We start from the raw sequence: 27,549 nt of genomic DNA, 5'->3' as shown, positions 1-27,549 counted from the left end.
CACCATGAGGGAGATTTGAGACCAAAAAAACGTCCTATTTTCTTCATGACAATTTTTAGCCAAAACAAAAATAACGTGAACAAAAAAGCCATTCAAAGTCAGTGTATTCATTTTCAATCAATCACATTCATCTGACTGATCAGATTCACATTCTCTCTTAAACACCAACTCTGTAGAAACAAACCATCACTGGTTCAAATGTTAAATACAAATAACAGATCAGTTTAAAAATGTAAGGAAATTAACTGACACAACAAGAACAATGAACAGAAACAATCTGAACATCTGGATGTGTTTTCAGTAACAGACAGTAAGAAACTTAGACTCATTACCACTTTCACTTTCTCTCCTTTGGTCTGCTTTTCTGCTTCTTCAGAGTTGATCTGTAGAGTTTAACTGACTGGAGAACCTTCAAACTGGAAACTGTGTCCTGCTGGAAGAACTGAATTCAGTTTATGAAGCAGCCCTGCATGAGTTTCGTTTCTCCTGAGTGACGTCATGAGGCCACTCCCATGTATGCATGGTTATTGTGTATTGTACTTGCAGGTTTTGGCCAGCAGGTGGCAGATATTCACCAACTCAATTACAGCATCTCAATATGCAGCTTTTGCTCAACACATCAAACAGTTGTGTAGTTAGTTGTGCTGCTGGTCAGCTGGAATAAAACATGACTGATGACCCCATTAAAGGCTATTAAAGTTATGTTGGTGGTCTGAGGATCTTATTTTGATCTAAAATGGACTGAAAGTTAATAGTAAGAGGTTTCAGTAAAATACTGAGAAACCTTTATTAGTGCGTCCTTCAGCTCTTTTATAAGAAGATATTTTATTTACAGTTTTGAAGAGTCTCACTGTAAACGAACGGCTCATCAGTTCAACCTACAAACTTACTTCATGTGGAAACGAGCAATTTAACTGTTTTCACTGAAATAAACACTTTGAAGAAGATGCTGCAGTTTTGAAGCTGCATGTTCAGTTTATCTTCATCTTTTCTTCAATATTTTTTGAGAAAAAGAAAATTCCAAATACAGGTTTTGGTTCTGCCCCCTGATTCTGTTCTGAGTGAAGCTAAATATATAAAAGAAAAGTTTTCTAGCTCTTCATAACACTATAATGTGCTTGTCTACAGTTCTCACTCAGTCAGATTGTGTTAATGTGTCTTTACAGCTCTACTCAGCTCTACATGCTGAACAGGATTATTCCAGACTGCTTCATTCACCATCTGCTCAGCTCTAACAGCTCTATTCAGTCCTGTGAGGCTCTGATGTGTATGAATAAAGGTACGTAGCTCTGTACAAACACTGTGAGCTTTTCTTTTAGCTCCCATTTAGAGACAAACAACATTAAACTAAATCTATTAAAATATTACTGAGCTAAAAGCAGCAGCTCCTCTATTCAGCTGTTCACTTCTTTACAGACTCACACAAGAAAAGTCTATCAGTGTTTAATCATTTAAACACAGAGCTGAGTTCAGTTAAACCTGCTGTACAAACTTTCATTCTCTCATAAACACAAACTGTTTTATTCCTTAAGACATAAATAATTCAACACAGCTGTACAGATGTTCTCTCTTTCAGGTGGTTGATGAAGAGATGATCTATGATCTGTAAAGATCAGTGACACTTCAGCCTGAACAACTTTAAAAACACAAATACAGTATTATTATTATTATTATTATTATTATTATTATTGAGTGCAGTCATGTTGATTCTGACTCCTGGTGATCGTATGGATGGTGTTTCTCCAGTGTCTCTTCTGTTTTGGTCTTCATGCGTTATAATTATCTCTATCCATCTCGTCGCTCACAGTTCTCTCCCCTCCATCATCTTCATCTGTTTCCAGCATATTCATCCTTTCCAATGAACTCTTTCTTCTCCAAAATAAATATTATGTCCAAAATAAGAGATCATCAGTTTGGTTTCTGGGCTTTGAGTGAGAAGTGAAGCTGTATTTGGATGAGAATCATTGGTTTGTTTTCTCTGCTGTACAGTTTTTCCACTGAACTTTTTAATTAGACATTTCTTGCTTACAGACCCACTAAACACTGAGTTACTACAGCCTTAACATCTAACATCTACTGATTCCAGCGTCATTCATCAGTCAAACTGACATTGTGCACTTTAATGTCATCAGTGTTTAATTAAAATGTGTAATAAGCACTATTATAACAATGTATTACTGACTTACAACACCCTTGTCCAAGCTTAGTGAAAGTGTGTTCCATCTATTTATGTAATAATCTGTTACTTTGATCATTTATTTACTCGTTCACTGTGTAAAGTATTTTCAAAACTATGTTGTTACGCAGTTTGAAATTATTTTGTGACATAAAAAAGGTTTTATTAGAGAAAATCACCTCATTTATGATGTTTAACAGGTGTGATGATCAGTGGTGCTGAGTTTTTATCTCCATCATTGTCAGAGGGGTTGAAATATGGATAGAGTTTCTCAGTGAAAGACTGACCAGTGAAAGAGTAGATATGAGATCTGACCTCAACATCATAGAAGGAGATCAGACCCTCCTCATAATCCACAAACACCCCCACCTTCTGGGGAGCCTGTTTCAAGGAGAGGCGGACATAGGGAGATTCTGCTGCTGTATATTCAGTCTCATTTCTCAGCCATATAGTCCAGTATCCATCCTCAGGACTCAGTGTAATCTCTCCCTTCCTGTTACTGGACTCTGTGGTCACTCCTAATGTCCAGTCAGTCTTTCCTTTGACCTGAACCTCATAGTAAAATCTCCCTGAGGAGAACCCCTCCTTTCCCAGAACACAGACACAATAATCAAACCTCTCTGGGTTTTTAGGGAGATTCTGTTCTGTGTCTCCACATGTGACCTGTTTCCCATCATCAGACAGGATGAGGAAGGGATTTGCTGAATCAGGATCCAGAGTCACATCCACTGAGAGAGAAACACACAGTTTAAAACCAGTTTATCAACTCACAACATTAATGGAACAGATACATAAATGTTTACTCATATATACATATGCAAAAGTTTGGGCACCCCTTGTCAAATTTCATGTTTTGTTGATTTTCTAAGTGAAAATAATTTAACACGTTCTCTGCAGAGAACACAAATTAAAAAAAGTAAAAAAATAAAACGTGGCCTGAGTAACAGTTATGGAACATTTTTATATTGTATATTATTTTTTTTCCCAAAACTCAACAAAGAACAGACAACACACACTAAAATTATCAGAAAAATGCCATATTAACTTTGTTCTCTGTGGAGGACGTGTTGATTTATTTTCACTTAGAAAATCAACAAAACAGTAATTTAATAAAAACGTGCATATGACTGCACTATGTGATCAGTGAGAGCTCACTCACCTGCATATTGTTCAGTTCTCTTCAGGTCTGTTTGGAAAAGAATAATCGACAATAGTGTTTGTTATTATATTGTAAACTGTACTTAATTAAATACTGATAAGTATGAAAAACAAACCAGAATTTTAATATTAAGACCAAATGACACAGTGTAGTAATAAACATGGATGGGCGTATTAATAGATTTAAAAAAATCATGATTAAATATCTAAATGCCTCATTTACTAAACATTCATATTTGGTATCAGGATCTTAACGACTTCCTGAATTCTCATTTCTGCTGAACATCTAAACGTCTTACTGACCAGTAAATACTTACCGATCTCATCAAGCTTCTCCATCTCCTTACTGAGCTCTTCCTGAAGCTGAGACAGAGCTCTCCTCAGAGTCTCCACCCTCAGATGAGTGTTAATCCTGACGTCAGTCCAGTTCTTGGTGTGTGGAGGGCTGCAGAGGGACGGGTAAACCTACAGTCCAGCAGGAGAGAGGAGAAACCCCTCAGCATGGGGAGTGCTGTCCTGTGATGGACTGCATTACTATTGAGAAACAGAGGGACTCTGACCTGTAGGAGGTGGAGGTGGTCCTCAGTGTGGGAGAGCTGCTCCAGCTCAGTGTCTCTCCTCTTTAGCTCAGTGATTTCCTGCTCCAGCTCTTTAATGAACTCTTCAGCCTGCCTCTCTGCTGCTTTCTGCTTCTCCTCCATCACCTCAAGCAGCTCCGCCTGGCTTCTCTCAATGCAGCGCAGCAGAGCTCTGAAGACCTCCACACTGTCTGCTTTCACCTTCTCTGTGCTTTTCTAACAGGAGACAATAAAAATAAAAATTACCATAAAAGAACAATAGAGAATAATAAAGAAAGTAAAACACTTATACAAGGAAGAAACAAATTGTGAGTAAAACAAGGAATTTTAATGCAGAAAAAGCCATTCTGAGCTTCATTTTTAACTAAGGATATCTGAGGAATGTCTTGCAGGAGAGAATTCCACAGTTTAGAAGCATTAAGTTAAAATATTTACATATTAGAAGGTTTTATAAAAGCTCATTATACTGGATAAGCAGTAACCAATAGATCAACAGCTCACCAGGTGCAACAGAAATGTAATTGCAAATGTTGAAACTGACAAATTTTATTGTTTTTTGAAAAATATATGCCTATTTTGAATTTGATGCCAGCAACATGGTTAAGTTGTGTAATGCTAAAAAACACCTAGTGGTTGATTGATCAGTAACATGACTGGGTATAAAAGAGCATCTCAGAGAGGTGGAGTCTTTCAGAAGTAAAGAGGGGGAGAGATTCACCACTCTGTGAAAGGCTGCATGATCAAACAGTGCAACAATTAAAGAATAACGTTTCTCAACATAAAATAGCAAAGAACTTTTGCTTTTCATCATCTACAGTGCATAATATCTTTAAAAGATTCAGAGAATCTGGAGAAATCTCTGTATGTAAGGGACAAGGCCAAAAACCAGTTTTTGCTGGCCGTGATCTTTGGGCTGTCAGGCAGCACTGCATTAAAAACAGACATGATTCTATAGTGGAAATCACTGCATGGACTTAGAAACACTTCTGAAAAACACTGTCTGTGAACACAGTTCATTCACAAATGCAAGTTAAAACTCTAAAAAGCAAAGAACAAACTGTACATAAACAAAATCTAGAAACACCGCCACCTTCTCTGGGCCCAAGCTCATTTAAAATGGACTGAGGGGAAGTAGAAAAGTGTCCTGTGGTCCAACGAATCAACATTTGAAATTTTTTTGGAATTGATGGACAATGTGTCCTCTGGACTAACTCATATGACGGGGTATAAAAAGAGCATTTTAGAGAGTCTCTCAGAAGCAAAGATGGGCAAACGTTCACCAATCCAAAAAAAACTGCATCTAAAAATTATGAAACAATTTCAGAAATATGTTCCTCAATGTAAAATTGCATAGACTTTGGATATCCCACTATGTATAGTACATAATATCATCAAAAGTGTCACGACTCCTGTAGGCTCTGAACTCTCTTTGGACTCCATCTCCCAGAATCCTCTGGGAGATCACGTGACGCCAGCCTCACTCTTGCGCTCCAACCAGCGCTCCAGTTCCCCAGAGTACTGATTGTTTTCACCTGTTCTTCCCTGATTAGTTCAGCTTAAAGCCCAGGCTTGTAGTTAGTCTCTTTGCGAGGTATTGCTTCTTCTCACAGAGCTACTGAGCGTTTATTTCTGACTGTCTGTTCCTATTCTGACCTTTCTGCTGTGTGTTTTGACCTGCCTTTTGCCTGACCCCTTTTTGGATACTTTTGCTTGGTTATGTTTGTGTTTTTGTGTATTTTGTCTTTTCTGGATCTGACTATTGCCTGTGACCTGACTACGTTTGTGGATTCTGTCTTCACTAGTAAAGCCTCTCATTCACCTTTTATCTGCAAGCGTCTGCGTCGTTGTGTCGCGTTACAAAAAGATTTAGAGGATCTGGAAAAATCCTTGTACACAAGGGACAAGGCTGATGGTCAATACTGGATGGACCGTGCAATCCATAAACGCAAGTTAAAGCTGTATCATGCAAAGAAGAAATCATATATGAACAGTATCCAGAAACGCTGGCAACTTCTCTGGGCCCAAGCACATTTGACATGGAGGCAAAGTGGAAAAGTGTCCTGTGGTCTAATGAATAAAAATTTGAAATTCTTTTTGGAAATCATAGACACTGCATCCTCCACGCTAAAAACCTCCCAGCTTATTATTAGCACACAGTTCAAAAGCCAGCATCCATGATGGTATGGTGGAGCATCAGTGCACATGGCATGTGTAACCTGCACATCTGTGAAGGCACCATTAATGCTGAACGAAATATACAGGTTTTGGCAACATGTGCTGCCATCCAGACAGTGTCTTTTTCAAAGAAGGCCTTGCATATTTCAGCAAGACAATGCTAAACTACACCAGCATCCACCACAACAGCATGGCTTTGCAGAAGAAGAGTCCAGGTGCTGAACAGACCTGCCTGTAGTCCAGACCTTTCACCAATAGGAAACATGTGGAGCATCATGAAACAAAAAATCTGGCAAAGTACAGTAAAGGACTGTTGAGCAGACAGAATCCTACATCAGACAAGAATGGGTCAAAATTTCTCTCCCAAAACTGCAGCAATTGGTCTCCTCACTTCCCAGATGTTTACAGGCTGTTGTTAAAAGAAGAGGGGATGCTACACAATGGTAGACACGGCCCTGTCCCAACTTTATTCAGATGCGTTGCTGCCATCAAGTTCTAAATGAGTTAATATTTTTCATGAAATGGTAAAATGTCTCACTTTCAGTATCTGATATGTGTTCTATGTTCTATTGTGAATAAAATACGAGTCTATGAGATTTACATATCATTGCATTCTATTTTTATTTATATTCTGCACAGCGGCCCGTCTTTTTTGGAAATGGGGTTGTATGTACAAGTAATATCACTTCAGAACATTTCCAGACAGTCCAGTCTGTACTGATTTAGGATGTCAAATACAGCATGTTCAAGAAGACGAGCACTGATACTGTATTTTCCTAACTATTCTGTCATTCGTCACTGACAACTTTTGTTGGAATTGTTTCTGTAATGTGAGCTGATATAAAACCTGACCTGATTTTTTTTCATAGAGAAAGACATGTTGAAATTCAGTTGAGACTCACCTTGCTGAGCTCTACAGACTCTTTCATTTCCTTAGTCTTCTTCAGTCGGTCCTGGATCATCTGCTGAACTTCTGCCTGTGTCTTTCCCAGCTGAGTCTATAAAAAAGACAAATTACAACAATTCCATGCATTAATTAGAATAACTTTCCTTATGCAAAAACAACAGAGAAGAGTTAAAATTTCTTTGAGTGTCCGTCACCTTCCTCTCTCCACTCTCCTCCTCTATAGGAACAGTGCTGTGAGTCTTGTGGTCTGTCTCAGTGCAGAGCTGACACACACACGTCTGGTCGTCTCTACAGAACAGCTCCAGGGGTCTCTCATGATTCTGGCAGATGTAGTCCTCCAGGTTCTCCACAGCGTCCATCAGTTTGTGTTTCCTGAATGAAGCGATTCTCTCATGAGGTTCCAGATGAGTCTTGCAGTAAGAGGCCATACAGATCAGGCAGGACTTCAGAGCTGCACTTTTTTCACAGCAGGCATCGCAGAGAACCTGAGATTTGTCAGGTTTCTCTGGAGCTCTGCTGGATTTGACCTGAACTGACTTCTTGAACTGAGCAGCCAGTCCAGAGATGAACGTGTTCACAGACAGTTCAAGTCTTGTTGGGAATTCTGTCTTACAAACTGGACACTGGCAGCGTGAACTGCTGTCCCATCACTCTTTGAGACAGACCATGCAGAAGTTGTGTCCACATGGAGTCAAGACTGGATCAGTGAACACATCCAGACAGATAGAGCACTGGAGCTGATCTTCAGACAGGAGACTGCTGGAGGAAGACATGACTGACAGAGGAGACACAGAGACACCATGAGGGAGATTTGAGACCAAAGAAAACTTCCAACATCTTTCTTAGTCAATGCGTATAAAGTGTTGTGTTTTTTTTTTATGTTTCTATTAATGTAAACAATAAGGGTCTTAGGAAGTGTAATGATCTTAAATCAGTCACATTAGTCTGACTGATCAGATTCACATTCTACCTGTTAATCATGAATCTGTAGCTGAACAAATGATCACAGCTTCAAATGTTAAATACAATTAACAGAATTAGAGCATTTAAAATGTAATAAAATAACAGAGAAAACACGAACAACAGTGATGGACAGAAATGATCTGAACATCTGGATGTATTTTCAGTAACAGACAGTAAGAAACTTAGACTCATTACCACTTTCACTTTCTCTCCTTTGGTCTGCTTTTCTGCTTCTTCAGTTTATCTTTAACTGAGTTTCCTGAATGGAGAACCTTCAAACTGAAGATCGTGTCCAGTTGCAACGAACTGAATTCTGTTTATGAAACAGCTCTGCATTACCTTCGTCTCTCCTGCGTGACGTCATGAGGCCACTCCCGCTTTATCATGACGGTGGTTTGTTGTACTTGCAGGTTTTGGCCAGCAGGAGGCGGATATTTACCAGCTGAATTACAGCATCCCAATCTGCTTTTTCTAATATATCAAAACAAATATGTAAATATGTATAAATAAGTCATTCATCCGTGGGAAAATATGTTAATATAATTTAACAATTCTATAATATATTACACACTTCATGCTAGTTATGCTGGTTTGCTGAGTGTCTGATTTTAATCTCAAAATGTATGGAAAGTGAATAACCAAGTTTTTCCATAATCCAGTAAAATTCTTCATTAATTCATCTGAAAATTCTTAAGTAAATACTTTATTTGTGGTGTTGACGGGTCATGTTCAAGTTTCAGGATGCCCCCTAGCCGCCTCCCGGTGGAGACAGGGCCCCAATGTCGTTCTAGGACCCACTGGAGGGATTATATCTCCAAATTGGCCTGGGAGCAGTTTAGAGTGCCCCGGGATGAGCTGGAGGAAGTTGTGGGGGGCAGCGTCGCCTGGGAACTGCTAACCTCTCCCAACTCATACCGTGACCCTATCTGGATTAAGCAGTTTAAGAAGATGATGATGAGGGTGATGATGACTATGGTGGAGATATACAGACTCAATTTCCTGTTTGCTAAATTCACAGATGATATAAAGGAGGATGAAACACCATAATCTCCCAGCTTTAACTATAACCACAACACTGCAAGTTTGGAAACATGGAGGAGACTCCAGAGAAAGTTCTAGTCTTACAGAATCTGATGGATCCAGCATGATAACACAGATTATCACAAAGCCTGAGTCATTTCAAACTGAACATGACAACGAGTTCAGGGAACTTCAGTGGTCTCCACAGATCTGAATCCAATAGAGCACCTTTAGGATGTGGTAGAACAGGAGATTCCAGCTCCTTCTTGAATCCCTGCCACATATAATTCAGGCTGTTCTGAGTGCAAAAGGAGTCCAACCCAGTATCAGCATGGTGTTCCTAGCATAGTGGCTGGACAGTGTTCATTAGTGCCTTGATTGTCTGTTCCAAACAACAGAAACACCAACGGAACCTCAGAACCACTGAAGGAACCACAGAACAATCAGTGACTTTGTGAAGAGTTAGTTAGCTGGTACCAAAGATGCTAAATTCACTAAATTAAAGGTTTATTACATTAAATCTAGACGAGCAGAGTGTAAAATAAGCTTGACTTTGCTGTTTATCTGTGCTTTTCTGTGATGCTTACTATGTGGAACACAGTTATCTTGGCCAAGCTTTCAGTTCTCAGCACGCCAGCGTTTACTGTCTCCAGATACGGTTCTAAAAGGAGACACTCCATACGCCAATTCCTGATTCGACTCATTTCCAAAGCTAAAAGCAAATAAAAAAGAACGTCTGGTTTGGATTGGTCTGTGAGCCTCACCATCAGCTGAACACAAACACCTTAACCAAAGATGCCTCTGTGCTCAAAGGGGAGTCATTTCAACTACAGTTTCAGTGAAGTTTACATCATCTTTATACGCAGTTTGGGAAATTCAGTCCTGTGTTTCACTTTGCCGCTGTTGTGGTTTTGCACTCCTGCATGTTGCAGTAATCCCACTAAACTCGCTCTGACTGAATCTCTGAGTCTCACTGATGGAGAAGATGATAAAGTTCACTTGTGAACGCATCACTGAATCAGATATTTGATTAAATGAAATGAAGAGTCTGAAACATCTGTATCAATAAACTTAACTGTAAAATGACTTAAGTTTTGACGTTATTGGGTCACTGTGACTGTTCTGTACTGTTCACCTGATGAGTAGTTGTTGAAGTCAGTGTGAAAAATGCTCACAGCACTGTAGTGAGCACAGTGAGGCAGTGCTGGGTGTGAATTCTCCACCACATATATAATACATAATGCAAATACACCTATTTACACATCTGTTGTTACTATTATAATGAACTTGACTCTGGGAGGATTCTGCACTGTTACATCAGGTCTTGCTGGACTGGACTTATTGTTTGTGTCTTTGATTAAGGGGCCCAAAATGTCTGCGTTCAGAACTTTTGGCTGGGTTATGATCACAAAAACACTCTGTTACATTAATTATCCACAAAATGCCTCCCAGCTGCACTGAATGTAATCCTGCTTCTTTATCAGCTAATGCTTGTTATGAATGACTGCTTACTATAAATCATTCTGTGTCTACTATAAATTATTCAGTGTCTACTATAAATTATTCAGCGTCTACTCTAATTTTTCAGTAATTGCTATAAACCTTCAACAATCAATTTAAATCGATCATTATCTACTATGAATTATTCAATGTCTCATATAAATCGTTTGGAATCTGCTGCATATTATTCAGTAACTAAGGGCCAAAATGCATAATCACAGAACTGTACGGTGGACAAACATGTCATGAATCTCATTATTAGATCCAAATCACAGGCCAGTATTTTTCACCAAGTTATTTTGATTCCTAAGGCAGTTTAGCAAACTTTTCTCCTCAGTTCACTTTTTCATTTTCTGATTTTTTATGAATGCAACAAAATTACACCAAACATCCAGATTGTGTTTATAATAACATCTCAGCACGTTCGAGAGAGTTTGCACAGTCAGGCATCTTCTCTGCTGCAGCAACGCTGGAAATAAACCAGCATTAAACTAAAACACGTTTCTTTAATTGATCACATCAAAAACTTTAAATGAGTTCAGTGAAGATAAGCGCTTAAGGTCCACTTGTATGTGATTAATCTCCATTCAGCTCATTTAAAAGTCTTATAGATGATAATATATAATGCAGTTTGTTCAAACTTTATTGAAAATATATCTGTTTCATACAACACAGAATTATACTGAATTAACTTTGCACTGATTCTTCAGACTTTTCATGACCCTCTGTCTGTTACAGTGAACCCACCCATGGGGTTAACTGTAACCTTGCGCTTCCCATCATTTTTAATTGTACTGAACGGTAGGAGCTAGAAACAAAGTTTAGGAGTTCGTTTGTAGCAGAGATGTGTGTGTTGCTTTCATAAAAATATGATTATTCTAACTTTTAATATTTTAAGTATCTTTTAGTGAGTTGTTGGTATCAAAAAGTCAAAAGAGCATTAGAAACATAATTTGTTATCACTATAACAGGTCTAAATATACTATACTATTATTATACAACAGTTAGTTCCAGCCACGCAAGCTGATTGGTTGAGAAGCGTTCTAACTGTGCTGTTATTTCACCATAACATCACAGTTTTTTACACTGCATCACTCCGCTGAGATACTGTTGCTAAGCAACGACTTTGACAGCTGTAGGAGACGCTCAAGACATTTGAACGTTTTTTCTTCTTACTTTGCCACAAACAGAAAATGGACACTTTTAAGGTCACATTTGACCGACAGCCGATTTGGTCAGACTCTGAAGATGAGAAGACACTAAATTCCCAAACTGTCATCACCACTGAGCAGCTTTTCAGTCGGCAGCTGAGACAGAAGAACAGCTAAACATGAAATGAACCCAATACCATTTGCCAAACAAAACGGGCTGTAAGATGCTTTACAGACTGGCTGGAACAAAACAACATCAATACTGATCTGGCAAAAATTGACAAAACTGAGCTAAACTTGATATTGCAGCAGTTTTATGGCTCAGTCCGATTTGTTCAGGCTCTGAAGATCAGACTACACGTTTGGCGAATGGTACTGGGTTCATTTCTGGCTGATTCCAGGTTTGGATTCCAGTCTGTAAAGGTTCTTCTGTCACAGCTGCCGACTGAAAAGCTGCTCAGTGGTGATGACAGTTTGTGAATTTAATGTAAGGTCATAAATCACTGTTAGATTCGAGTTTCAAAGCCTCTGTAAACATCAACACAAACTTTAACCGAAGTAATTCACAAATAACTGCTCTTATTTACAGTATTTTCAGTTTCTACAGTGAAAATGAAGAAAACCGCCTCACGCAGCGCTGAAAGGATCAACTTCTGCAGCGCGAGCACAGGCTGCGACCACACGCGCCAGAAAACTCACATGAACTCCTTGAAAGTCGACAGATCTCTCAAATACAGCTCAGTCTCGGTTCACCGTCTCACTGCTACAGTTAGAAGAACACGTTCAAACGCATTTATACCGCTGGTGTTCAGCTCGCTGCATGTATGTCAATACGAACTTAGCTTAGCATGACCGACTACAGCATCAGCAACGCGACACACTGAGCGATGCGAAAATCCAGCTTTGTGACCGTGAAGGTCGCCGGTTCGATCCCCTCAGCTGACAGCACGTGACCGAAGTGCCCTTGAGCAAGGCACCTAACCCCCAACTGCTCCCCGGGCGCCGTGGAAAGGGCTGCCCACCGCTCCGGGCAAGTGTGCTCACTGCCCCCTAGTGTGTGTGTGTGTGTTCACTAGTGTGTGTGGTGTTTCACTGCACGGGTGGGTTAAATGCGGAGGTCTAATTCCGATGTGTTCAGACACAGTTGGCTAAAAAAGGTTCATTTCATTCATTCTTAGTGATCAGAGTGTTTTTGTGTGTTTATTTGTTTTTAGCAGGGAGTTTTTTTTATTTTCTCAATTTTTGCTCCATCCTCTAGCTCGGTCTCCCTCAATCACATGAAAAATAAGACATATTTTTATTCCATATTTTACTTTGAAAGGTTATGTAAGCATTAATTTAAAAACTTTATAAACCTCTGCTTATAGTAAATTCAGACGAGAAGAATTCAAGAAGAACAAATTTTATTTTATAAACTTTTCAAAGGTGACGAAAGTTGTCTTAAAGTTGTCAGTGAGCAGAAACTCCCCTAATTCATATTATGTGGTAAATATTGGGGTGAACTGAGTGATTAAACAGCACTTCACTATAATTTAGCACATTGGGGCCACTTGACTGTAGCTTCTCCCTCACTGGTCAGCAGTGAGAGTAATAGATGTAGAATGATGTTTGAAGTTGTGCTCTGACGTCATAATGGACTAAAGGCTACAGGGTGTGATGTCATAAAGGTGATGCAGATAAGTTCCGTCACACGGCTGTTTCACAACATTCCGTGTGGAGCCGCGAAGAGATCAGCTGCTACAATGAGCTGCCTCTGGTTCTTGTGCTGCCGAGTCCATGAGGACTCGGACACAGACAGCGAGAGAAAGGAGGAGCGGCAGAGTGAGAAGAAAAAGAAAGGAAAGAAGAAGAGGAGCGAAAGGAAATGGAAAATTCAGTGGAAAAAAGAAAGGAAGAACAACAAAGAGGAAGAAGTAGAAAAAGAAAAGAGGCAAACAAACCAGCAGCCAGTAAATGTGGAGGAGGAGGCCGATGTTCTGGACCAGCCAGTAGGCCTCGTGTCCGGCAGCCTTCAAAGCGTTTCGGCTGAGACGCTGAAGAACACGGCACCTCCACAACAGCAGAACCTCACTGAAGAGGAAGGTGAAGCCAAAGAACATCCAATGAAAACGCTGCTGGATGAGGTTGAGACACACATGGAGCAGCTTCTGAGTGAGTTAATGAGATAATATTCATAACAGACACTGAATAAAAGTAGTGATAACCAAATATTCATATTAGATACAGATTAATTCATAGCAGATACTAAAAAATTCATAAGAGATGCTGAATAAATCATAGGGGATGTTGAACAAATCATGGTAAGTACTGAATAATTCAAAGTGGATACTGAATAATTTACAGTGGACAATGAATAATTCATAGTAGTCACTAAATATTCATAGTAGATACTGAAAAATTCATAGTAGTCAGCAAATATTCATAGTAAACACTGTAAAATTCATAGTGGGTACTGAATAATTCATAGCTGTCATTAAATATTCAAAGTAGAGACTGAATAAATAATTGCAGATACTAAATGATGTATAATGAAGACTGAAAAGTTCATAGTAGTCACTAAATATTAATAGTAGATACTAAATAATCCACCATGGATACTGAATATTCATAGTGGACAGTACACAATTCATAGTGGATGCTGAATAATTCATAGTGCATACGGAATAATTTATAGTAATTACATAATAATTTATAATAGACACTAAAATTCAAAATAATCATGAAACGTTCATAACAGAGACTGAATAATTCTCTATACTCACATAATGATTCATAGTAAATACTGAATTCATATGAGATATGGAAAAATTCATATTTCATACTGAATAATTTGGAAAAAGTACTGAATATTTCAGAGTAATAACTGGAAAATACATCTTAAGAGGGTGTTTTTGAAATCATTTTCCAAACTGAATAATATTCAGTGTTCGTTACAACGGACTGTATTTTTATGAAAACAGAAGCTGAGACATTGAAGATGACGGTGGCTGATGAAGCGGCGGCTGAAGCCACCAATGAAATCATGAGCATCTGTCTGGAGGGCTCTGAGGAGCAACCTCTGGAGAAACATCTGGGTAAGTAAAGAAAATGACCAGATAGTTAGATGATAATAACACATTTAGTCTATATTAAAACTTAATATGATCTCTAATCTGTCTGAATTCCCTCAAGATCATCTAGTGAGCACCAACGATGATGCAGCTAAAGCCATCAGAGAGCTCCTGGAGGTCCTGTTTGATGATGCTCTGACGGCGAGTGTCCAGCCTCTGGGTGAGTAACGGAAATAAACATATTACAATGAGAATGAAAGAGCTGGAAAACTGACCATATTTATTTGTATTAAAGCAGAAAATGAGATGATGATGATGGCTGACGAAGCGGAGGCTGAAGCCATCAAAGCACTCATGGACATCAACCTTGATGAGACTGAGGAGGAAACACTGGAGAAACATCTGGGTAAGTAAAGGAAATGAACAGATAGTGAGATGATAGTAACACATTTAGTGTATATAAAAGCAGGAATTCAGCTAATATGAGCTCTAATCTGAATTCATTCAAGATCATCTAGTGAGCACCAATGATGATGCTGTTAAAGCCATCAGAGAGCTCCTGGAGATCCTATTTGATGATGCGCTATCAGCGAGTCTCCAGCCTCTGGGTGAGTAAAAGACATAAAAAATATTAATGAAAAATGAATAAACTGGAAAACTGACTGTATTTTTATGAAAGCAGAAAATGAGACAGAGATGACGATGGAGGATGATGTAGCTCAGGCAGAAGCCACAGATGAGCCCATCAACCTGGACCACGCTGAGCCATACGATGACCGATCTTTTGGTGAGTAAAAGAAATGGTCAGTGGAAATATTTCAGGAATGAAATCAGCTGGAAAACTGATCAAATTTATTGATGTGAATGCAGAGAATCAGATGACGAGGGATTGGATGATTTTGGCAACTAAATCCCTTAAAGCCCTCATAGGCATCCCCCTGGAGACCATTGAGGAGGAACCTGAGGAGGAACCTGAGGAGAAACAGCTGGGTAAGTAAAGACATGAACTAATGTCATAAAGAAAATACATTTAATTAATGTTAAAGTAGGAATTCTAATTAGTTTTAATTCATTAATTTAAGATAATCTGGTGAGCAACACTGAAGACAAAACAGGAACCAGTGAGCTCCAGGAGATCCAGCTGGAGGAAGACGTTCCAGCGAGTGTCCAGCCTCTGGGTGAGTAAAGGACATAAAATAATAATGAAAAATGAATAAACTGGAAAACTGACTGTATTTTTATGAAAGCAGAAAAAGAGACAGTGATGATGATGGAGGATGATGTAGCTCAGGCAGAAGCCATAGATGAGCCCATCAACTTGGACCACGCTGAGCCATGCGATGACCGATCTTTTGGTAAGTAATGGAAATGGTCAGTGGAAATATTTCAGGAATGAAATCAGCTGGAAAACTGATCAAATTTATTGATGAATGCAGAGAATCAGATGACGAGGGATTGGATGATTTTGGCAACTAAATCCCTCAAAGCCCTCATAGGCATCCCCCTGGAGACCATTGAGGAGGAACCTGAGGAGGAACCTCTGGGTGAGTAAATGAAATAAATCTCAGACTCTGGAGTCGGAACACAACGGAACATCTGTTCTCACCAAATATAATGGCATGGATGTACGGTTCTAGGAAAAGGCCTCAATTTGTATAGGACTGTTACATGATATGGAGATGCTCTGATCAGTAAAAAGGCTCTTTACACTGAAGCCACCAAAGACACAGTAACTGTCTACCTGGATGAGACTGAAACTACGGAGAACCTTCTGAGTGAGTGACAGAAAGAACTGTAAAACATTCTGATGATGACTAGAACAGTTCTGGTGTGGCTCTGGTTTTGATGGATACTTGATAGGGTACTTTAGGTGGCTATGAGGTGGTGGCTAATTTGTTTCTAGGTAGTTTTATGATATTGTAGCATGTTCTAGAAATGTTCTGCATGTTTTTTCTGGGTTATTGTTCTCCTACAGTTATTCTCTGAGTTTTTTCTGACAAAGACTCTTAATGTGAAGGTGGGGCTGGTTCACCTTTGGGGGTTTGTGTGTCAGATCAGACAGGAACTGGGTGTCAGTTGGAGTTGAGTGCTGATAGAGTGCAGAAGTGAGCTGAATGTAGAGCTGTTAGCTAACGGCTTGTGCATCAGCCGTGTGTCCTTCAATAGCATTAAACATTACAGTATTTTAAACGGTTGCTATGGTGTTGCTATGGGGTTGCTAAAGTATCCAAAATAGTTCATAGGTTCAATAGTTACATTTGTTTTCGTGTTTTGGTCATTGCTATGGAGTGGCTAGGTCGTTGCTATGTTATCCCAGATGGTTGCCAGACTGCTGTTCATTGGTTAATGTTATTCACAATAAATGTAAATATAACATTTAGATAAACTGATTTGAAATATGTTGGAACTTAAATGCTGGCTACTATTTCTGTGCTCCAGGACAGACTATCAGAGAAAGGCTTGGTTACTGATTTATCTAATTTTGTTCTCTAGCTGAAATGGATGTAAAGAACAGCGACCCTCCTGAGGAAGTAGCTGAGACCAAAAAGAGAAAAACCAGGAGAGGAACAAGAGGAAAAGGACGGAAAATCAACTATAATAAAGACCAACGTCCACCAAATGACAAACAAGATGAAGCCAAGAATGAGAGCAGAGAATCTGCACATAGAGGAGGAGCAGAGGGGCTCAAAAGAGAACAGGTACAGGTACAGCTTTTAGTCCTGGTCATGGTCCCTAAACTGTTATTCTTTTAGTCTTAGTTATGGTCCCTAATCTGCGGATCATGTAGATCTTGTCATGGTCACTACACTGTTCATTTTTTAGTCCTAGTCTTAGTCCCAAAACTGTGGATATTTTAGTCCTAGTAATGGTTCCTAAACTGTTATTCTTTTAGTCCGAGTCTTGGTCCCTAATCTGTGGATCTTCTAGTCCTAGTGATTAATCTGTGGATCTTCTAGTCCTAGTCATGGTCACTAAACTATTAAGCATGTTTCTTTTTATAGAGAACCCAACAAGTCTTTGTTCCGAGAGGTTCTTCTGGACAGAACTGCAGTGATGAACGCAGGCAGGTTGTCCATCTCAGACGGGAGCAGGAAGAGCGGGATAGCGGATATAATGCAGTCCCATACACCTTGACCTTCTGGAGGACAGGATGGAGAGAGGGAAGAACGACAGAAGGTTCTAGAGTGGAGTCCACTCCTCAACAGCAGACAACGACAGAGAGACACGAGGAGACAAGAGAACTTCTTCATTGGAAAACAGAACAGGTACAGGTACAGCTTTTAGTCCTAGTCATGGTCCCTAATCTGTGGATCTTTTAGTCCTAGTCACAGTCACTAAACTTTTCAACGTTTTTTTTTTATAGAGAACCCAACAAGTCTTTGTTCCGAGAGGTTCTTCTGGACAGAACTGCAGTGATGAACGCAGGCAGGTTGTCCATCCCAGACGGGAGCAGGAAGAGCGGGATAGCGGATATAATGCAGTCCCGTACACCTTGACCTTCTGGAGGACAGGATGGAGAGAGGGAAGAACGACAGAAGGTTCTAGAGTGGAGTCCACGACAGAGAGACACGAGGAGACAAGAGAACATCCTCATTGGAAAACAGAACAGGTACAGGTACAGCTTTTAGTCCTAGTCATGGTCCCTAAACTGTGGATCTTTTAGTCCTAGTCTTGGTCCCTAATCTGTGGATCTTTTAGTCCTAGTCATGGTCCCTAAACTGAGGTTCTTCTGGACAGAACTGCAGTGATGAATGCAGGCAGGTGGTCAGTCCCAGACGGGGGCAGGAAGAGTTGGATAGTGGATATAATGCCCTCCCATACACCTTGATAGTCTGGGGGACAAGATGGAGAGAATGGGGTCCATTCCACAAAAGAGAGAGAGGAACGTGAGTTCACCCTAAACAGCCACACACACACACACACACACACACACACACACACACACACACACACACACACACACCACACACACACACACACACACACACACACACACCACACACACACACCACACACACACACACCACACACACACACACACACACACACACACACACACACACACACACCACACACACCCACCCACACACACCACACACACACCACACACACTCACCGGCCCCCCACACGCACACACACACCCACACACACACATGCACACAAACACAACACCCAAACACACACACACCCCCACCCACACACACACACACACACACACCACCCACACACACCACACACACACACACACACCCACACCACCCATACACACACCCACACACCCCCCACCCACACACACACACACCGAACACCCCCACCCACACACACGCCCACACACACCATCCAAACACACACACAACGACCCCCTCACCCACCCACACACCAACCCCCCACCCACACAGACCCACCCACACACACACACAAACAAACCCCCCACCCATACACACCCACACCCACCCACACACCACATAAACACACACACCGAACCCCCCACCCACACACACACACCGACCCCCTCACCCACACACCCACCCACACACCCCCAAAAACACACACACCGACCCCCCACCCACACACACCCACCCACACACCACAAACACACACACACGACCCCCCACCCACCCACACACCACCCAAACACACACACCGACCCCCTCACCCACCCACACACCACTAAAACACCCACACACCACCCACCACCACACACCACCCAACACACACACACCACCCAAACACACACACACACACCCAACCCCCCACCCACACACCCACACACCCACACACACACCCCCACATACACACTCACACAGAACAAAAAAATGACACACATACACAAAAACTGACACACAAACACATTTAAAATGTTTGCTATCCGGTGTCGCCCAGAGGAGGATGGGTTCCCCTTCTGAGTCTTGGTTCCTCTCAAGGTTTCTTCCTGTTGCTCTTAGGGAGTTTTTCCTTGCCACTGTCGCCACTGGCTTGCTCATGGGGGCTCGGACCCGGATTTCTTTCTGTAATGCTGATTTTTCTGTAAAGCTTTCTTAAAGAAGACATTGCACACACACACGCACACACACACACACACACACACACACACACACACACACACACACACACACACACACACACAAAAAAAGCATCAATAAAAAATAAAAAATTAAAAATATCTTGCAGCCTCTTTATTCTTTATTGTTTCTATAATCCATTTTTCAGACATTTTACTGAATAACCTACTGAGAGAACACAGGGTTTATTAGAGGTGTGATTTATCTAAAGGGTCCATATCATAGAAAAGCTTTTTCCTCACTTTTGAAAAATAAATTTGTTTGATGTTGTTTATAAACACTGCTGCAGTTTCAAACGTCCAGCAGTCCATACAGTCGGCAGCAGTTTAGCCCCACCCATTCAAAACTGAATTGAACCAATCACAACAGAGATTATATATATATATATATATATATATATATATATATATATATATATATATATATATATTAAATTTATAGCGTAATGTTGACGGAACACAAAAGCTGGAACTTGTAAGTGGGGAAGCGCAGCGCCTGGACAGTCTGTGGCAGCACATAACAAAAACACCACTGGATGAGTGAGAAATCCGACCGGCTCCCTCTGTATTAAAGCCAGGTTAGGTCAGGAGTCTCAACCCAAATGATAAGAAGAGCCATTTTGTCCTTTCAACAAAAATCGAACCACCTTGGGAGCCACAACATTTAATGTCCCGTATGTGTCAGTGTGTGTGAATGTCCTAGTATAAGTTAGGTTAAACAATATGAACGAAAACGCGGACTTACTTTGCTCTGCTTTAAGCTTTAGCTTTAGCCGTTTTCCTCCAATTTCCGCCAGAAAACTTTTCTTCAGAAGTTGATCAGTTTCTTGTAAAATGTCTCTCAACGTTCAACTGTTTTACGAGGCTGAAGTCGCTTCTCATTCTACAGCTTCTTGTTCGAATTTTCCACCTTGTTCCAAAGAGAAGCGACTTCAGCTTCGCAACTTTTTAGTGTTTGACAGTCTCTCGTTGCAGATTTAACGTACCAGGAAACCAACTGTGCTGCTTATGAATGTGAATAACGCATCGTTGCTATGTGACCTGCAGTCTGCAAACCAATTCTCAGTCGTTGAGAAACAGGGCTTTAACGCTATGTTGCACATCCCGTCTCGAAGATATTTTACTGACACAGAGATCCCCCTCCTCTCTACAACAAGACCCAAACCGAAGTTATGAAGTCACTAAAGAAAGCGAGTAGAATAGCTGTAACGTGCTGTGTGGACACCCATTGCCACTGGATCTTATTTCACCGTAACTGCGCATTTCATCGCAAATGAGTGGCAGCAGCGTCTCATGTGCTCCAAACAAGAGTATTGAATGAGAGCCTTCTAGTTCACTTGCCACATCACTTCCATTTGATTTATTAATAAAAGATATTGGAAGTAAATTCATTATGGATCACAGTCCTGACACAGTGAGAAAATAGAAATCCTGTATAGAAAAAAAAGATGCATCGATAATCGTTTTATAATCGCATCGCAGCCTCTGAATCGTAATCGAATCGTGAGGTACCTAGAGATTCCCACCCCTAATATAAACATAAATATATATATATATATATATATATATATACATACAAACTGTTACTAAAGGGTTCTTTGATTAAAGCATTAGTTAAATGTTCATACTTGCTGATTTGTAGACCAGTATTGTAAAGTTTTACCAACAACTATATTAAAAAACATCTGTTCTTCAGATTACACTCATTTACTTGTTTGTACAAAGATTCCAGACACATTTCCCAGGTTATATTGATTTTTAACACACTGAGCTGAAGGTCTGCACTGAAAAGAAAACCAATATAATATAATATAATATAATATAATATAATGTCATATAATATAATATAATATAATGTGATTTTGTATAATTTGATATAAAGAAGAATTGTTTGTTGTATGTTAAGAACTGAATGAATGTGAATTAGAGCAGCTGTGGTACAGAGTGAGGTAGTGATGTCATGGGTTTTAGCTCTGAGCTGAGGAGCACAAACCACATCTGAACACCTGTTACTTCACACAAACATGATTAAAGCTGCAGAACTGAGTGAAACACACTTTTCTAAACACTGTAAACTTCCTCATATTTATCTGTCTGACTCTCAGGAGCTTCACTGCACTGATAAGAAGTGTTACTGTGCATTAGTGTCTTTGATTTACTGTCCCAAACCACAGAACCACTAAAAGAAACACAGAATCACTAAAGAAACCACAGAAAGAATAAAGGAACCACAGAACCAATAAAGGAAACACAGAACCACAAAAGGAACCACAGAACCAATAAAGGAACCACAGAACCACTAAAGGAACCACATAACCACTACAGGAACCCCAGAACCAATAAAAGAACCACAAAGGAACCACAGAACCAGGCTGAAACTCAGAGTTGAAGATATGGGTTTTAATATTCAAAATAACTTGTGTGTTACAGTTTTTTTTAACCACAGTCCAAAACTAGACACTGTGTTCAACAGCTGGATGAAACACCATCATCTCCCAGTCTCAGACAGCTTTAACTGGAACTGCACAGCTGAAGACTGGAAATATGGAGGAGACTCCAGAGAAAGTTCTAGTCTGACAGAATCAGCAGAACTTCTCAGGATGATCGTTTAACTCAGAGCTTCATGATGTAACTGTGAGCAGTAAATAATTCAACATTTTTAAACCTAAAAGTATTTTCTGATAATTTAATGGAAACTTGATGCTTTCATGCTTTAAATCATTAGAAATGAAGATGAACAACATGAACATACAGTTTAAGTCTGAAAATTAGTTTAAGTTTATTAATTAAATATTTGAACATGATTCATTTAATTCATTTTAATCATTTTTCTTGCATTTACAGTACATTTCTGAAATATATTGCTTGGTTAATTTTTAAAATGTATTAATTTTTTTCTATATTTCTGTTTTTTAATGTGCTTTGAAATATTTTCTGACTTAAAAAGGTTTTATTGTAGAAAAATGAACCTCATTTATGATGTTTAACAGGTGTGATGATCAGTGGTGCTGAGTTTTTACCTTCATCATTGTTAGAGGGGTTGAAGTACGGATAGAGTTTCTCAGTGAAAGACTGACCAGTGAAAGAATAGATATGAGACCTGACCTCAACATCATAGAAGGAGACCAGACCCTCCTCATAATCCACAAACACCCCCACCTTCTGGAGAGCCTGTCTCAGGGAGAGGAGGACATCAGGAGAGTCCAGAGCTTTATATTCAAGTCAAGTCAAGTCAAATTTATTTATATAGCGCCTTTTACAACAGATGTTGTCACAAAGCAGCTTTACAAAGAACCCGGGTCCACGCCCCCAGTGAGCAAGCCTTGGCGACAGTGGCAAGGAAAAACTCCCTCAAAAGGAGGAAGAAACCTTGAGAGGAACCAGACTCAAAAGGGGAACCCATCCTCCTCTGGTCGACACCGGATAAGAGGACAGACACAAAACAGTATAGTGGATACAGTTTAACACCACTGTGCAGTGCACTGGCCGCATCTCAGGTCAGACCCTCTTAGGACAGGCAGCCGCTCAGCTCAGGGAAAGAGAGGGGAAGGGGGAAGGGGGGGGTAGAGGGGAGGGGGGATGAGAGGGACATAGTTAGAAAAACAAATTAACCAAAAGCTCGACTAAACAGGTAAGTTTTTAGCCTAGACTTAAAGATAGAGGCTGTGTCTGAGTCCCGAACACAGACTGGTAGGCTATTCCAAAGCTGGGGGGCTTTGTATGAAAAGGCCCCTCCCCCTGACGTAACTTTATTTATTCTGGGTACTAATAATGAGCCCGCACCTTGTGATCTAAGTGGGCGTGTCGGTTGATAATAGGAAATAAGGTCACTGAGGTACTGAGGATCAAGGCCATTCAAAGCTTTATACGTCAGTAGAAGAATTTTGTACTCAATGCGGAATTTAACTGGCAACCAATGTAAGGTACACAAAATTAAATTTTACAAAAAAAACAGAGCTCTCCTCAGAGTCTCCACCCTAAGATGAGTGTTAATCCTGACGTCAGTCCAGTTCTTGGTGTGTGGGGGGCTGCAGAGGGACGGGTAAACCTACAGTCCAGCAGGAGAGAGGAGAAACCCCTCAGCATGGGGAGTGCTGTCCTGTGATGGACTGCATTACTATTGAGAAACAGAGGGACTCTGACCTGTAGGAGGTGGAGGTGATGAAATGACCCTGGTCGCCCGGCCGGGAATCGAACCCAGGCCATTCTTGCTGTGAGGCGACAGCGCTACCCACTGCGCCACCGTGCCGCCTATGAGAAAACAATAGTAGTAATAATGACATCATAAATGTAGCACCTTTATTTTTTATAAGTATATTTTTTATAAGTACTCAAAGTGCTAAAGTACTCAATTGTGTACCAGCTATACTTCGTCTGGCCATTTTTGGGTAACAAACAGTGAACAGTGCTTTACAATAATCTAAATGAAAGAAAAACATGAGTCAGTGTTTTAGCATCATGCAGTGTGAGAAAAGGCCTGTTGGGAATGTTTCCAAAGTTCTACTAATGCTGTCAATATAGGACCTACAACAGAGTGGTCAGAGTGAAAAACAGCACCCAGGTCTTGCACATTAAACTATATCATACTTTGCTCATTAGCCTGATGCTAAATTTCATGCCCAAGAACCCAGGATTGATTACGCCACCCCTGAGTGCAACAGAAATGTAAAGCAGCATGTAGTCTATGGCTGTGGAGTTGACTCCATGTTGATAATAACTAATAACAGAGTTGAATAGCATGTATAAGAAAAATGAAAGTGTCCCCACCATAGACCCTTGAGGTACTCCACAGGTAGTCCACAGTAAATGTCATACTTTGCAGATGCAAATGTAGCACTGTCAGTTATATTTGTGTAAAACCATTTCAGAACCTTTCTAGACATTCCAATCTAGTTTTTAAGTCGGTCCAACATCAGTTATCTACAGTATCAAATGCATCTAATGCACTGTGAGGTCCACGAGGAAAAAGACTGATGATTTGTTATGATTAGTATTCTGAGTTTTCTGAGTTGAAATTAATTGTAAATATTATATGCAGTTTGACCAACTAATTTTCTTTCTGTGTCATTGTGAACACCTACATAGTAAATATTCAGAGAGATTCAGTTCAGACTCACTTTATTGAGCTCAGCAGAGTGACTGATTTCCTCAATCTTCTTCAGTCAGTCCTGGATCATCTGCTGAACTTCTGCCTGTGTTGTTCCAATTTGAATCTAAGATAAAAAGACAAATTATAAGCCCTCATTCATATAAGAATTTTTAATGCAACAGCAGGAGACAGGATTAATAATTCTGTCTAAACGTCTCTCACCTTCTTCTCTCCACTCTCCTCCTCTATAGGAACAGTGCTGTCTTGTGGTCTCCTTCAGTGCAGGACTGACACACACTCGTCTGGTCATCTCTACAGAACAGCTCCAGGGGTCTCTCATGTTTCTGGCAGATGTAGTCCTCCAGGTTCTCCACAGGGTCCATCAGTTTGTGCTTCTTGAGTTTAATTGCAGTTTTATGAGGCATCAGATGAGTCTCACAGTAAGATACTCCACAGTCCAGACAGGACTTTACAGCCTCCAGCTTTTCATCACTGCAGGAGTCACACAGAACCTTTTTAGGTTTGGAGGGTCGTTTCTCTGGAGCTCTGCTGGATTTGACCTGAACTGACTTCTTGAACTGAGCAGCCAGTCCAGAGATGAACGTGTTCACAGACAGTTCAGGCATTCTGGAGAATTCTGCCTTACAAACTGGACACTGGCAGCGTGAACTGCTGTCCCAGCACTCTTTGAGACAGACCATGCAGAAGTTGTGTCCACATGGAGTCGAGACTGGATCAGTGAACACATCCAGACAGATAGAGCACTGGAGCTGATCTTCAGACAGGAGACTGCTGGAGGAAGACATGACTGACAGAGGAGACACAGAGACACCATGAGGGAGATTTGAGACCAAAGAAAACTTCCTACATTCTTTATGACAATTCTTAGTCAAAACAATAATGATGTGAAGCCGTATTCTCATGAAGTATGTACTCATCTTAAATCAGTCACATTAGTCTGACTGATCAGATTCACATTCTACCTGTTAATCATGAATCTGTAGCTGAACAAATGATCACAGCTTCAAAAGTAAATACTACTAACAGACTTACAGCATTTAAAATGTAATAAAATAACAGACAAATCACGAACAACAGTGATGGTAGAAATGATCTGAACATCTGGATGTATTTTCAGTAACAGACAGTAAGAAACTTAGACACATTACCACTTTCACTTTCTCTCCTTTGGTCTGCTTTTCTGCTTCTTCAGAGTTGATCTGTAGAGTTTAACTGAGTTTCCTGACTGGAGAACCTTCAAACTGGAAACTGTGTCCTGCTGGAAGAACTGAATTCTGTTTATGAAGCAGCTCTGCATGAGTTTCGTTTCTCCTGAGTGACGTCATGAGGCCACTCCCATGTATGCATGGTGATAGTTTGTTGTACTTGCAGGTTTTGGCCAGCAGGTGGCAGATATTCACCAACTCAATTACAGCATCTCAATATGCAGCTTTTGCTCAACACATCAAACAGTTGTGTAGTTAGTTGTGCTGCTGGTCAGCTGGAATAAAAACATGACTGATGACCCCATTAAAGGCTATTAAAGTTATGTTGGTGGTCTGAGGATCTTATTTTGATCTAAAATGACTGAAAGTTAATAGTAAGAGGTTTCAGTAAAACACTGAGAAACCTTTATTAGTGCGTCCTTCAGCTCTTTTATAAGAAGATATTTATTTACAGTTTTGAAGAGTCTCACTGTAAAGAACGGCTCATCAGTTCAACCTACAAATTTACTTCATGTGGAAACGAGCAATTTAACTGTTTTCACTGAAATAAACACTTTGAAGAAGATGCTGCAGTTTTGAAGCTGCACGTTCAGTTTATCTTCATCTTTTCATAAATGTTTTTTTGAGAAAAAGAAAATGAATTGGACTGTACAGTTGTTCCATTTAAAAAGACATGAATATATCAATGGGTGTTTCAGTTTCACTCTCTCTTTCTGTAATTGCACTATATGGACAACGGTGTTCAGACACACCTCTTATTCGTGGAATGCAGTCCTATTGCCAAAGAGGTATAAAATCAAGCACCTAGACATACAGTCTGTCTTTACAAACACGTGTGAAAGAATAGGTTGTTCTAAAGAGCTCACTGAATTTGAACATGGTACTGTAATAGGATGCCACCGTTGCAACAAGACACATAACTCCCAGTCTGAAAACAAGTCCTGCTCTGAGCCTGTACATTATGGATGCTCAGTTTCATGGATATGTACCTCTAAACTCTCAATAAAAATATATGCTTTTCATAAAAACGAATAAGAAATGATGTTTAAATAAATATTTAACTTATTACTTTCACGCACATTTGGGAGCTTTTACTTTTATACTTATATTAATACTTGAGTAAAGAATGTATTTCAAACTTCAACTTTTACTCAAGTATTTTTTACTAAATTATTAGTACATTTTTAAGTAAGGGAATTGTGTACTTCTGCCACTTCTGCATCTGATGCAGGCAATGAAGGTTTTCAGGGGTATCTGAGTATATGAAGCCATGTGTGTTGGATCTAAGCTCTTCAGTGTGGTAGATCTCCAGGATCAGGATAGGGAGCCTCTGGGTTATACCAACAATTCCTTGTTTTATTTATAGCTTTCAACTGAAGTTGAAAATCGGTTTATGTATTATTTATTGCAATTTCTGAAAAATGCCACAAACAACAGTAACTTAATTCATTGCCTTCATTCATTTACATACGAAAAAAGCAAATAAAAGAAGAG

At 40.1% G+C, this 27,549-nt stretch overlaps 1 protein-coding gene and 1 long non-coding RNA gene across 2 annotated transcripts; both read right to left on the bottom strand.

Moving 5' to 3' along the window:
• Window positions 1-529: 529 nt before the first annotated feature.
• Window positions 530-26,579, bottom strand: LOC118825969 (E3 ubiquitin-protein ligase TRIM39-like). Its single transcript, XM_036596849.1, has 8 exons — window positions 25,999-26,579; window positions 25,471-25,637; window positions 7,189-7,602; window positions 6,990-7,085; window positions 3,895-4,128; window positions 3,652-3,799; window positions 3,336-3,362; window positions 530-2,904 (listed from the first exon to the last, which is right to left on the bottom strand). The coding sequence occupies exons 2-8, from the start codon at window positions 25,633-25,635 to the stop codon at window positions 2,357-2,359; spliced, it is 1,632 nt and encodes a 543-aa protein (XP_036452742.1). The 5' UTR covers window positions 25,636-25,637; window positions 25,999-26,579; the 3' UTR covers window positions 530-2,356.
• On the bottom strand, window positions 23,882-25,064 carry LOC118826019. The gene is made up of 3 exons (XR_005008721.1): window positions 25,052-25,064; window positions 24,858-24,953; window positions 23,882-23,991 (listed from the first exon to the last, which is right to left on the bottom strand). It is a non-coding gene; the product is annotated as an uncharacterized LOC118826019 (long non-coding RNA).
• Window positions 26,580-27,549: the final 970 nt, after the last annotated feature.

The sequence above is a fragment of the Colossoma macropomum genome, unplaced genomic scaffold, assembly GCF_904425465.1.
Source record: "Colossoma macropomum unplaced genomic scaffold, Colossoma_macropomum, whole genome shotgun sequence".
NCBI lineage: Eukaryota > Metazoa > Chordata > Actinopteri > Characiformes > Serrasalmidae > Colossoma > Colossoma macropomum.
This window is presented reverse-complemented; position numbering and strand designations above follow the sequence as displayed.